Genomic DNA, 14,999 nt, shown 5'->3' on the forward strand with positions numbered 1-14,999 from the left:
GCTAATAAGTAGAATTATATTTAGGTGTAATAATGTAGACTAGGTTATTATTTTCATTCTGCAGAAACTGGCAGACATTGTGTTACGCATGTTTCAGTTAGGAATTTGACTTTCTCTATGAGGCTCTGCCGGGCTGAGTGGCTCAGACGGTTGAGGCGCTAGCCTTCTAACCCCAACTTGGCAGGTTTGATTTTGGCTCCGTCTGGGGGTATTTGAAGGTGTTCAAATAAGTCAGTCTCGTGTCTGTAGATTTACTGGCACGTAAAAGAATCCTGCGGGACAAAATTGCGGCACCTCGGCGTCTCCGAAAACCGTAAAAGTAGTTAGTGGGACGTAAAGCAAATAACATTATTATTAGGTTCAAGTTCAAGTGATAGAAAACGTGTGAAATATAGCAGGCCCGCGAGCGCAGTACTGTCTACTTATAAATGCCCCGCATGCACAAATGATGAACGGGATGTCTACAAACTGATTTTTCACAGGGGTACTACTGTCAGCGGGCAGGTTACGTCAGAATACGAAGAAATAACAACCGCACTGTCGCTCGCAGCGCTACCGGTCTAGTGCACCCCTTGTACTAGTAAACCTTGTTTCCCACCGCATAGTTCTAGGCTGGTGTAGGGCACAGCAGCACTATATTTGCTGTTTGCAAATCGGCAATGGCCACTGTGTTCAGCAGCGACGAATACAGACATTTTAATCTGGACAACCTGGTCGGAATGCAGCCGCAGCTCCAAACAGACGTCTTGTCTTCTACACACTTATTTCGCCGAACAGTATACAAACAACTCTTTTATAGAGTAGAATGTCTACACGTGTATAAATTAATACGTTATTAAATTGTTTTCTGCATGTTTGGCGTGTTTACAAACAGTAGCGGCGATCGGGAAGGCGAGGCGGGGACAGTTGCCCCTAGCCCCGTCCACTTTGTGGGGTAAACATTTTTATTCCACTTCAGCCAGCTGAAACTAGGAATTAGTTTTTAAAAAGTTATTTGTACAAGCCTCGTCGTCTTATCTGCTCATTCTTTACTTAACAATTAAGGAAAATAAACATAATTATTGGCAGAAATACGCACAAAATGCCGTTCGTCGCAGCTAACAGGTTTATATAGCGCTACGGCAAGTAGTGGAGACTTTGCATGTGCTGTGAGGAAGGGTAGTAGGGGTACATATTTTTTTGCCAAGGTCGTGGACACGGAGGTATAATTCACCATTCGTCAGTCTGGCAGTCTCTTTAGTGTCTTAGTTTTCTAATGTGTATTCAAATACTCAGTGATTTTTAATTGTATAATCATGCCTTACTTCTATTTAATTGTACCGGGCGAGCAGCTGTGAGCTTGCACCCGGCAGGTAGTGGTTTCGAATCCCACTGTCGGCAGCCCTGAAGATGGTTTTCCGTGATTTCCCAATTTCACACCAGGCAAATGCTGGGGCTGTACCTTAATTAGGCCACGGCCGCTTCCTACCCACGCCTAACCCTTTCCTGTCCCATCGTTGCCATAAGTCCTATCTGTGTCGGTGCGGCGTAAAGCCAATTGTAAAAAAGTTATTCAATTGTAATTTTAACAGGAGATAATACCAACTTTACCGTAACGTGACTAAATTATTCCTTTATGTTATTTACTATGCAAATGTATTTAACCTGCCCCGTGGTTTATTTGTAATAATATTTTTTTGAGATTTTGATTCAATACCGGTACTGTACAATAAAATTTTCACCAGGTCTCACAAACAAGCCACGGGGCAGGTTAAATACATTTACATAATAAATAACATAATACAAAAGAAAGAATTTATTCCAGTGAACGTAAAGTTGGTATTATCTCCCGTTGAAATTACAATTAAATATGTATTTTTTTTTCTTACAATTGGCTTTACGTCGCACCGACACAGATAGGACTTTTGACGACGATGGGACAGGAAAGGGCTAGGCGTGGGAAGGAAGCGGCCGTGGCCTTAATTAAGGTACAGCCCAGCATTTGACTGGTATGAAAGTGGGAAACCACGGAAAACCATCTTCAGAGCTGCCGACAGTGGGGCTCGTACCTACTATCTCCCGAATACTGGATACTGGCCGCACTTAAGCGACTGCAGCTATCGAGCTCGGTAATCTCCACTACTTGTCGTGGCGCTATACAAATCGGTTAGCCGCGACGAACGGTATTTTGTGCGTATTTCCGCCAATAATTATGTTAATAATTAAAGAAAATTAAGGAAAGCATTAGCAGATAAGACAAAAAGGCTAGTACAAATAGCTTTTCTTGAATAATTCCTTATTCCATCTGGCTAAAGTGGAATAAAAATGTAATGTTTACTCCACGAAGTGGGAGGGGGGTCGACCGTCCATCCTCGCCCCATCCTCCAATCGCCGCTACTGTTTGTAAACACGCCAAAGATGCAGAAAAGACAATTCAATAACTTATTAATTTATACACGTGTAGACATTCCACTCTGTAAAAGAGTTGTTTGTGGAAACAAAAACTAATACTGTTCGGCGAAATACGTGTGAAGAAAGCAGACGTCTGTTTGGAGCTGCGGCTGCATTCCGACCGGGTTGTCCAGATTAAAATGTCTGTGTATTCGTCGCTGCTGAACACGGTGGTCATTGCCGATTTGCTGATCAGCCTAGAAGTGCGGTGGAAAACGAGGTTTGCTAATGCAAGGGATGCATTAGACCGGTAGCGTTGAGTAACATGTTGCGAGCGACTGCCCGGTTGTTCTCTTCGTATTCTGACGTAACCTGCCCGCTGCCAGTAGTGCCCCTGTGATAATCAGTTGGTAGACATCTCATTCATCATTTGCGCATGTGAGACATTTATAAGTGGAAAGCACGGCGCTCGCGACCGCCTGTATATATAAACTCTTGAACCACAGTGTTATAAAATCCTCTCTGGGAAGGACGTACTTTATAGTTATGTGTAACCTTAAGGCGTGGCTGTTGAATGACCAAACAATGTGTCTCTTGTGTAAAGTTGTGACGCGTGTGGTTCTTGTTGTTGCAGGTTTATGTGTTGGCTCAAGGTTACTGCGTGTACCGCGGGCAATCGTCGGGAGTTATTCCCTTCCTGGATAACCTGGGCTTTAAGTGTCCACAGTACCACAACCCGGCGGATTACCGTGAGTCTAAAGAAAGTGTATATCCTCGTGCAGCAGTCGCCTAAACCTTCTTTCTTTGTTTTAACGAAACATATACAGTGGATATACGTTTTCATTTAGAAAGACTGTACAACCTCTTTGAACTATGTTAGCTACGATCACAGTGGTGTTTCTTAAAGAAGGCTATGTCCTTCTTATTCATTGTTGTGGCTGTCAAGAGGCCATGCTTACAGTCCACCTGTCCTGCACCTCATACAACCTTTTTTCCTTGCAATCTCAAACGTTCCCCAGTCTATGACTTCCCCTATCCCACATGGCTTGGAAAGTTCTTTCTCGGACACATCCCTCATTTCCACAATTTTCCTCTTGACCTTTGCTGCATATCTCCCTCTTCGATATAAGTTTCTTCTGAGCCTTTCTGTACATCCCTTATCCACAGACTTTTTAAAATTATCATTTTGCAGGCTCACTACCTTGTTGGTCAGCCTCTCCCGGTTCCTCCCCTTGATGTGACCATATAAAGATCATGGTAGCTGTAATTCTTTCGACACTCATAAAGCTGGTGATTTTGTCTCGTCTTCTAGTGATTTCTTTGAACCAAATATTTTTCTAAGGATTTTTTTCTTCTACCAGTGGCTAGATCCAGTCACCCTTCTCAGTTTCTGCTGCACAGACACTCTTCATTCTGATTATCGAACCGTAATGCTTCAATTTGGTTTGAGTGATGACTTGGATTTGAAAGTAGAAGGAGGTATAGTGAGCAGATGGAGGATTGGAGGAAGAAGGAACAGAGGATGAAGCATTATATAATTGATGTCATAATGGTCCACCTTTTCAGTACTATAATATGAAAATTTTTAAATTACATTACTAAACTAGTTTTGGCCTTGACTGGCCATAATCAGTCATAATGTAACACATCTAATAACTAACCAAATGTACAAACACACAATTGACATAAAAACAAATGTACAAACCTACTATGACATTAAAAATCTGGGATGAACTATGTGTAAAATTTGAAAAATAAATAAATTAGGCTCTAAATTCTTGAGTATGCTCATCATCCAAACTCTTTCTTATTTTATTAAAGTTATTAAATTCTACATTCTTTTTATTCCAAATTAGCAGCGAGAAGGGGGTTTCTCCTCTGGTTTGGAAGAAAAATTTACCGCCAAGTCAGATAGTTTTTTCCTCCGCCAGAGTAGTGAATTGAGATTTTTCCAACTCGTCAGGTACTCCTAGGAAACAGATTAATAAAAGGGCATAGTTTTTCCCTGGGACTCTCTCCACTATTCGAATCTCCTCCCTGCCCCCTCAGCCAGGAAAATAAAGAAGTTCACAGATCACGGCTGTCTGCGGCCTGGTCATTCCAGCTCTGGGACTTCGGACTGATAGATCGGCACCACAGTACTGTTCATTTAAAGTGAGAAAATGAGTGGTTTTTCATTTGATCGAGTATTTCATAAGAAAGAATTGCTTTTAATAGCGCCATTCCTACTGATGTCATTGTAATGACTGATGTTCATTTAAGTTGGGAAAATCACTAAGAGAGTCTTTCTGAGAATGTAAAAAGGCAGGTGGAGAATGAGTCTACCATTATAACAAAAACTCCCCAACCCGACTGTGACTGATGGTAGGCAAGTGGGCCTGCCATTATCATGAAAATTCCCTAACCCAGTCTTCATATGAGAAAAAGCGTTTGGTGACTTCCCCGTCGCGTTTGTAGGGTAATGTTAATAGCTATGCAATCGAATACAATCTTGGTCACAATGTGTACACTACCTAACCTAGAATTCTGTACGCAATGTAGAATTCTGTAGTGAAGCACGGGTACATCAGCTAGTAATAATAATAATAATAATAATAATAATACTGTAGCTAGAAGTACAATCATTCAAAAAAGAATGATGCATGGTATTGTACACTTTTCTCAAAAACAATTCAACCTATAGGTATAATGTTCATGTTTGTCCAACCATGGGAGGTGACTTATATGTTCATTATAAATAAAATTAAATCTGTTCAAATATTAAATGTGAAGAACATGCACTCATTTTGTTTGTGTGACTATACATCAGTTTCTGTGCAACTTACATTTGCCCATTTAATCCCATTATTGGATGTTAGCATTTATCATTCTTAAATGTATTGTGTGATAACTGTTTATTCGTGGCATGATACTTCTTAATCGTATTCCATAACTTTTGTTAAATACCAGGCAATTGTTGTTTCAGTTCTGGAGGTCGTGAATGGTGAGCACGGAGAGGTGACTAACGCCTTGGTGGAAGCGGCAGTCCACCCCAGTTGGGAATATCCTCCTCCGCTACCAAGTAAGGCAATGGAAAAGTTTTCCTTCTTCTCACTTACTTGATTTTCCTAGATTTGGTTCTAGTTTCTCTGAACAGGCGCTTGGTGGGATTCCGTAATTGTTTTAAATAGAAACTTGAATTTACAGTGGATGGTTTTTTTTTTTTTTCTTAGCTAAGAAGGAAACAATTCTTGTCAGAATAAACTCTATTAATATAAACTTTCAGTCTAACAAAGCACAAATTATGAAATTTATTACACAACAACATACGTGTAAAAGAACACATTCGAGAATGACTAGTTCCGTTCTAAATACAGCTTGTTTAACTTGCGAAGGATTCACGTGAGAAACGTAGAATTTTTCCTGTGGGGTGGAGAAGAGTTGTAGTTGCTGTGTAATATTTCTTGTTTCTTCTATCGGTTCTATGTCCATATGTTGAGCGAATCCGAGGGTACGTCCATAGGATGGTTGTCTCTTTGCATACCTATTCCCAAGTTTTAGTTCTTTCCATGCTATAGCAGGTCTAGTTTTGTATGTGCATGTCTAATTCTAATATTTTGCATACCGCTTGCGATGTCTTATATTGTAACCATTTAAATGTGTCAAAATTGTCTTGCATTGGTTGTAGCTGTGTGCAGCATCTCTTCTTGCCATTAGTTCTTTAAGCTCCAACTTTAGCCACAGTGCTGGGGCTATTCTTGCCTGTACTGTTTTCTGCAGGGCATGTCGTAGAGCGCGGTCAGATATTCATTAAATTTGTTTACTTTGTCAATGTCAACTGTCTGTATATGGTGCTATGGAACAGCTGGAATGTCTTCAGCAAACATACTGTAGTCAACTTTAGTCTTTCAGGTCATAGGACATATATATTAAATCATGAACTGAAATTCCTGCTATAGATGTGTCTATCCTTTACAGTGTGTGATGTGCGGGGGTGGTGTGTGGGGAAAGTTTGCAGAATACAGTACTTGCATCACATGATGTCATGTTTATAAGCTGCTGATAATCAGCGTTGTTGTTTCCAGTGTCTGAGTTGGTCACACATGACAACTGTCAAAACGACACTACTTGACTGCTGATGCTCTCATTTTCAGGACTGTAAGTTACTAATGGCTCTTTACTGCAAAACGTGACAACTGAGGGCAGTAAATAAAATATGTGCAATAACTTACCTGCAAAACTGGCAACGTAGTACAGTCCAAGTTCTTGTCCTAGAGCGAGAGAGGCTGGAACTGATGTATAATTTTTAGGTTAGGAATCCAACAACCTTTGGCCTCTATCAATAGTTGTGCCCTCCTGACCTTTATCTCTAGAAATAAAAATTTACCTAAGTTAAATTTTATCTTTTGCAGAGTTGAGTGTTCGCCTGCTGTTACGTATTCATATCCAGCTGAATCTGTCTTTCTGAATTAATGAGAAAAACACTGGGAGAAAAACCTGGAGTGAATATGGCAAACCATGAAAAACCATCTTAAAGGCTGTCTCTTAATTCAGGCCGCAGTCGCTTCTTTCGTAGTCCTATACAGTCATCACCATAAGACCTGTCTACATCGTGCAACACAAAACAAATTGTGAAAAAGGAAGTCCCTACTAACATAAATGAATTTCTTCCCACCGCTTCATGAGCTTGAAGAACCCGTTCGTGGAAGTCTGTGTCCTGGATATGGACCAATGTAAACGTTGTCATTGGCGGGAATACAGTGCCCTTCTAGTGTTCTCTTCAGTGCAGGGAAGAAATGGAAATTGCCGGGGAGCAGGTTGGGACTGTAGAGGAGTGTGGTCCAGATGCTCCCAGGCGAGGGTGGCAATACGGCTGACCAATGTTACCGCTGTGTCGTGTCTCGTGCTGATGTGTAGTACGACTTTTGCTTTGGGGAGATCAGATCCCTTCTGCCTTCAGTGTCCTTTCTCAAAGCTTTGCAGGCACGTGGTGTTCCGCTGGCCTGTCTTCGACACAACACAGTCCTGCGAGTAGATTGTACGTCCCACAACAAGCAAGAAAGGATCCCTGTGTGAACACAACACACTGTTGTTCTAAGAATTCTCTGGAAATAAAATGGGGAAACTTAATTTCCAACTATGCTACGTATACAGCCATGTTCCTAAACATCGGGGATCCTTATGAACAGAAGTCCTACAGTCAATCATTCCAAATTTGAATGGAAGTATTGGAAATAGCACTATCTGGCATATCCCATTTTGGTGTACCACCAGGAATACTGCATTCTAATAAGTACTCAGTGTCGACCATGTGCCTCTTTTGCACTTTGGTATTACCTCATTTCAATTACTGTGATCCCATGTACAATGTGACTGCTACTCTTCGTAACAAACTAAAACTCAGGAGTGATCGCTATGTATGTGACCATCTTACACCTGCCTCCAGTGAACTTGGTTGGTTAAAACTCAAACACTGTAATCTTCATGCTCACTGCCCCATTTGTAAGGTCAGTTTCACCACCTCTCATCTAATCACAACTTCAAAAAACTGACAAAAACTGATAGTATACCACCTCACCACACACAAGATACAAACAAACTCATTTTTCAAGTCTTGAGAACAACAACTTGGTCCGCACATAATTCAAGTGGAACGATGCTATCTCTTTCAGTTCTGGCCGAGGTGCAGGACGAACACCGCCGCAGTACTCCCGTCCGCCCTTCTCCTCCGTCCGAGTGGGTGCGCTTCCCCATTCTCTTCTCCAGGTTCATGCTGCAGCTTCATCGGGACTGGGTGAGTGGACATTTCACACTAGTTTCTTGGTTACCTGCCATGAATATAACCCATTCAGGTTATAAATAATTTTTGTTTTGCTTCCTGGAAAAAACACAAAGTGATGAGGAAATTTTAATGTCTCTTCTCTTATGTGCAGACTGTCACGTACCTTAAGATGTTGCTTCACGTAGGAGTGGCGGTAACGCTGGGCCTAATCTTCAACGGCGTGGGCCAGGACGGCTCCAAGACCATCACCAACTTCAGCTTCTTGTTCTGCTGCTCGCAGTACCTGACCTACACCACCATGACACCTGCAACACTCAAATGTAAGTCACTAACTCGCTCCTTGTGCAAATGTTCATAATTGTTCTCAGGAGGATTGGAATTACAGATATTAAGGGGATATGAATTACTGTAAAAGCTCCGCTGTGGCCTGTGTACTAGACAACTCTGTCAATTTCCAAAATCTGGAATTAGCTTAATGTGCAGTTATAAACACACTTACATTTGTTTGATGATGATGATGATGATGATGATGATTATGTATATTCCAGAGATGCCCACACTGCAACCAGGGTAATAAGACACTAGACCATCTGGCAACACAATGTGGATGAATGCTTAATTTGGACTACAAGAAAGACCACAATGACGTTGTCAGATGCTTGCATTTCATGTTCACCAAAAATTCTGGGCTGAATATAGTTCTTTATTTTCTTAGAATTAAAGTGGAAAATGTCTTATCCAATCAGCGGATTAGACCTGATGATCCATGACCTTGTGAAGAATGAAATCCTATTAATTGAAGTTGGAATCACAAACAAAAATATCCTGAAACAGACTGAAACCACTAAAGGAAGAGAGTACGAGATGCTAGCCAACGAAATCTCACTTATGTACAATTGAGCCAAGGTGATGATGGCTCCTGTGGTAATAACGTGGGACGGGCTAGTCACCAACTTGTTCAAGAAGCACATGGACAAATTGGAAGTGAGCAAACAGCTACAGGCCTACCTACAGACCATCGTACTAAAAAGAACGAGCAAGAGTGGGCTAATCGACTTCAGACGAGGCAACTTGGATAACGAGTTGTGCACGGATGACTTGCAAAGAATGATGACCCAGATGGAGGCGGTCCTGGTACCGTAAATGGTGTGCAAAAAGTGTGTGTATAAATGCGTAGAATCATTGGATGTAACATGAACTTGAAAACTAACTGAATAAATTACCTATTATTATTATTATTATTATTATTATTATTATTATTATTATTATTATTATTATTATTATTATTATTATTGCAATATGGCATATGTCATTAATATCAAGCAGCCAGCCAATTATCCTTGCCTCCACTGCACCAGCGTATTTTAGCAAATGGAATGACAGACATTGAGAGGATATGATTTACCACACAAGAATATGCATATCATACAATAGAAGTTTCATATTATCCATATTGATCATCCCATAATACTGAATTAAAGAGTATGCATATTAATGCTTCTTTTGGAGAGTAACAGTACTATATTTTACTTGAATTCTTTGCATTGTTTTAATGATATAATGGGAATTGAGGGATGTTCCACCATTCAACACAATGTATAAAACATGATATTCATTGAGCAAAATCAGGTTTAGATTCCCTTGGAATCATCACTTCGTGATATATAAATAAACAAACAAAGGATCCTAATAACCATCAACATGAAAACTGCCTTAAATACATGTACAAGGTTGACATATTCAGTATTAAGCTGCATAATGTGGTTAAGTGTAAGAGAGGGCCAAGAGCCCTAACTTTGCCACAAATAAAGACAACAATAAATAAATAAATAAATAAATAAATAAATAAATAAAATACATATGACCATAAAACATATTACTACATAGGTAGTCATAAGTCATGGCAACTTTTTTTTTTTTTTTTTTCACACGAACAGGAGACAACATGGAAAATCTAAGATATGGATTTGAAAACATACGGTATGTAATTACTTGCATATGATGCCACTAGATGGTGTCTGTAAACAACAGTGTGGGTCTAAGCATGACCCCAAGTTCAGTGTGTGAGCGAGAGAGTCACAAAATTTTAGTCTACAAGCAGGAGCAACGACCGTATATTAAAATAGCAGTTCTCCGCAGCAGAAATGCACGCCAATGCCATGCAGAGCTGCGGGAAGCATTAGGTATGCATGCCATGCTCTATAGAACAGTGGCAAGGTGGGTAGAGACTTTCAAATGGGGTAGAGTATCAACTGCGGATTTGCCTCGCCTTGTCGAGAAAGATGTACGGATAATGGTGATCGATCAGTGTTTACATGAGGACAGGCGCTAGACTCTAGCGGAATTGCAAGAACGTACAGCAATACGGTGCATTTTACACAAGGACCTACAGATGCGTAAAGTGGGTGCCACGTTACTTAACCGAGGTACAGATGTCGCATCAATCTCGAGAGGTTTCAGCAAGGAGGACAAACCATGTTGAATTGCATTATTGCAGTCGATGAAACATGGGCATGTGCTTATGAACCTGAACTGAAGAGACAGTCGAGTGAATGGCGTCTTCAGGGGTCACCACGGAGACACAAGGTTCGACATCAGTCGCCCAATAAGGTTATGGTAATCCTGGCATACGATGTTCAAGGTGTTCTTGTGTATCACTCATTGCATGAGGGGCGCACTGTCAAAGCAGTTTATTACAGTTTCTTTTTGTTGTACCAATTGCGCCATGCAGTGCGAACCAAACGTCCAGATGTTTTGGACAACTCCATATCCTACACGATAATGCGACAGCCCACGCAGCAGCCATCGTTCAGCATCGCTTACAACGGTGGGGATGGGAGGTTCTTCCAAACCCGCCTTACTTGCCTGATCTGAGCCCATGTGACTATGATCTAATCCCCAGAGTCAAGAAGCCATTAGGTGGACAGCGGTTTGCTAACAAAGAGTGCATCCTAACAGCATTTCGGAGAAAGGTGTGACACGTTTGCAATACACATGTAGCGAATGGTACTCAGCGCCTCCCCATTGCTGGCAACGCATGGGTGAATATTTCGAAGGTCTGTAACCAGTGGAGACCTGTCCTTTGTACGTAGTCTTGTGTATTTTCTGTTTATACCATAATAAAACAATGTTTACCAATGGCCTGTGTTGTCACTTTCCTACGAGAATCTCTTGAAGTCAGAATTTGTCTTTGGCACTATGCATAAGTACATGCCCTTTATATTCAAATGCATATCTTAGATTTTCAGTGTTTTCTCCTGTTTGCAAGAAAACAAATAGTTGCCATGACTTAAGACTCAACCCTCGTATTTACAGAAAGTTCTTGGATCTAGGTCACAGAAAATTGCAGTGTGTTTGTACACTGAACAGATCTTTAGGAAAATGTGTAAAAACTTGAAGTTGCAGAATATTGTGAGGTCCTTATTTATTACAGTGGCTATAAAACACATATGTTAAGATATTCTTACTTGAAACGTTGGTGGATGGTGAAAACATGTATTAAATTTGACGGTCTTGTGAAGTGCCGATGCTTGCAGTTAAAATGATTAGCTGAGGGGTTGGGGGAACATCCTTTTTTGTTATATAACATCTGCTTTGTTGTTGAAAATGTCTACTGTTATTGTTGAAGTAAAAGTTGAATGATGATATGGCCTTGGTTGTATGACATAGTATCTTAAAATGTGGAAGTCTGAGGAAAAAGAAAAAGAAATCAGAACTATTGTGTGTGTTCGGATTTAATTATTGTAAAATATTTAGATAGTAGTTATTCCCTTGTTCCTCGCTCTCGTTAAACTGCCGCTAGAAGAGTACGAGGCGCACTGCTCTTTTGTGTTTGTGTGGAGCTTATTGGTGGCTTTGAGAGGTGGGGAAGTGCGGTGACTTGCTAAGTATTGGCTGGGTGGTGTGGGGGAGTGATTCGCTGTCGTGCTGTTCTACCTAGACATGTCTTGAAAATAAGGGGTTGGATGGTCTCGTAAAGTATGTTTGTTTTCTTGGTGAGTTCATCCAGATTGTGATTTAAGTTGACTCGTTGATCCAAAGATATATAAAACATTTCCATGATATTGAGCAGAGGCCCCTTTTCCATAATTTGAATGATTTGTAAGTTCTTGTCTGTATCAGAAAAATTGTGACTGGATTCGTGCATGTGTATTCTCATGGCACAATGCCTGTTATGTTAGATGTACCTGGTGTTAAAGCTCCTCCATGTGTGTCCAATAACAAGACTGGCACTGTAATTTGTAAATACTTGATTTACCAAACTTGTCCGATTTACGGTTCCTGATTGTGGAAGTGAGATAGATTGTTATTGGTTGTCCTGAATGATATTTTTACCCTGTGTTTTTTAAACAAGTTTGTTATGTGGTATACAGAATTGTTGTTGAAGGTGAAAACTGAATAACTGTACTTTTCTTTAATAAGAGTAGATTTTGGTTTATTTTGAGTTTTAGATATTATTTGGTCGATGAACCTTCTGTTAGATCCATTAGAATAAGCTATCGCCCTGATGGTAACCAGTTGGGACGAGATAATGGTACACTGTGGACCAAGCTATAAAAAGTGGCTTTTTTGTGGGAATTACAGTGGACTGAAAATTGTTCGATTGTGTTGCAGTCTTCCTCTATATGTCATAAGAAAGGACGTGTTGATTTCTTGTGACTTAAGTCTAGAAAATTTAGAGAACAGTTGGATTCTGTTTTGAGTGTGAACTGTCTACAGGGGCTTAATTTCTTTAACTTTTCCACAATGGTAAAGCTGTTTGCATGTCTTCCATCTAAAATTGTGAAGGTGTCACTGATGAATCCTGTTCAAAAGAAAATGTACTCCATTTTGCTGATGTGTGCATTCTCCAGATTGTCTCAATAAATGTCCACCATGATGCCCGATAATACTAATATAGTTGGTTCATTATTGGACATTATAAATTTTCCAGGTTGCCTGGTTGTCAGCGTAACGGACAACTATATTGAGATTATAAATTTACTCACTCAGAACAAATATTTCAGGTTCCCTATGGGAATAAACATATTTATCAAATGATGTCCGATGCCAGAGATCCCATTGGAAGGCAGTTTTGTTGATATATTGTTCTGTTAAAAACAAAATAATTATTATTGGATGTGTTGATCGAAGGATAGTCAGGACGATCATAAACAAGAAACATCAGGTGGATGGACAGTGGAGATTGTTGCCGAATAAGGTTATCTATCGGGAAAGTGAGTCCATCACAGACACGATGAGAAAAAGAAGAATTGCCTTTTTTTCTCATATATTTCGACTAAGTGATAACAGAGTTTTAAAACAATTATTTAATTACTTTTGGAATAGTAAATCAAAAAACAATTGGTTTAAAGAAGTCCAAAGTGATTTGGAGGAGTTGAATATTACCATGCAAACCATAGAAAACAGAGGCAAGAAAAGTATTTTGAAGAATAAATCCATCAGGCTTCCTCTGACCACTGTACAGAGGAAACAATATATTATAATGGATGCGGAGAGGGCAGCCAGGTCAACCAGATTCAAGACTTTTTGGGAGAAGAAAAGGAAGACAAATTTGTTGTAGTTTGATTTAAGTGCTCCAATGTGGGCGTAAACTCTATAAATAAATAAATAAATAAATAAATAAATAAATTATTGGATGTAAATTTAACCAAACTGAGAACTTCTATTTCTAGTCTACTTAGTTTACTATGCTGTTGCAAGTTACTTCGTATAATGGAAATGGTCTCGTCTAAAGGAATGCTTGAGTACATATTCTTGACGCCGAAGGATGCTAATGAATGATAAGGTTGAATTGTGAGGTTCTTGGTGTTATTACAAAATTCTGATGTGTTTTTGATGGAAGTTTTTGCTTGAAGGACATAGTGTTTTATTGAGAATTTTTGGATGAATTGCAGTAATTTTTGTGTAGGGCTTGGTCTAAAATTAATTATTAGTCTTACTGGGATGTTTTCTTTATAGACTTCAGTGAGTACCCTTGCTGTAGGAAGCTTGGGGTTCATACTTATTAGTTTACTGGAATCTTGTTCGCCGTGTATACACTACCAGTCAGACGTTTTCGATCACCTATCACAACTATGGATTTGTGGTTAAAACAGAGATATAGTTTTAAATAATCTATATAGCCCTGTTCCGATAATAAAACAAGCATAAACATGTAAAGACGGAACTACTCTGTTGTGTATTTGACCGGTTCTCCACATGGAGGGTCGCTGATGAGTAACCACAACAACATTGACGTGTCTTTACCCAAGACGTGTCCACTCGAATAGGCCTCATTCCTTCAGCTGTCTGTGTAGCAAGCAGTTCACGTTAGTTTTCAGTGCACTGTGTGCAGCTAGCAGTGTGTTTATCTGATCAGGTGCATACCATATTACTTCCAAATGCGACGGAAGCAGATTGGAACTGAAAAACGTGCTGTAATTGTAGCTCTGCATCACGAAGGGTATTCTAGTAGGACAATAGCAACAAAAGTTGGCGTAGCCCAATCTACAGTGGTGTATACATTGCAGCGGTTCAAGCAAACCGGTGCCAATGCAAGTGTTTCGCGATCTGTAACATCATACAGGGAAGATCAGTTCATATGTGTACAGAGTAAACGTCAGATGACTCGTACGGCACCTGAAATTCGCGAGGAAGTCAATAATATGCGAGCTGCTCCAATCTCTATCTCAACAGTGCAACGCCGTCTTAGTGAACGAAGTTTAAAGGGGTGCATAGCGGCCAAAAAACCTTTATTACGGACACAAAATAAGGTGAAAAGAATGCAATGGGCACAGCAACATAAAAACTGGACTGTGCAGCAATGGTCCAAGGTGTTATTCACGGATGAATTGAAGTTTGAAGCATTTGGGAGCCATCATTGAAT

The 14,999-nt window shown here is 40.1% G+C and overlaps 1 protein-coding gene across 2 annotated transcripts in view; it reads left to right on the forward strand.

Moving 5' to 3' along the window:
* The window catches only part of LOC136881214 (ATP-binding cassette sub-family G member 1), a 470,255-nt gene that overhangs the window by 435,295 nt on the left and 19,961 nt on the right, over positions 1 to 14,999 (forward strand). For both annotated transcript variants that reach the window (XM_068229117.1, XM_067153940.2), the window contains 4 exons: positions 3,005 to 3,119; positions 5,336 to 5,431; positions 8,022 to 8,143; positions 8,283 to 8,451. In XM_068229117.1, coding sequence (XP_068085218.1) covers positions 3,005 to 3,119; positions 5,336 to 5,431; positions 8,022 to 8,143; positions 8,283 to 8,451 — 502 coding nt within the window. The remainder of the gene's footprint in view (positions 1 to 3,004; positions 3,120 to 5,335; positions 5,432 to 8,021; positions 8,144 to 8,282; positions 8,452 to 14,999) is intronic.

This window comes from Anabrus simplex, chromosome 9, assembly GCF_040414725.1.
Source record: "Anabrus simplex isolate iqAnaSimp1 chromosome 9, ASM4041472v1, whole genome shotgun sequence".
Lineage (NCBI taxonomy): Eukaryota > Metazoa > Arthropoda > Insecta > Orthoptera > Tettigoniidae > Anabrus > Anabrus simplex.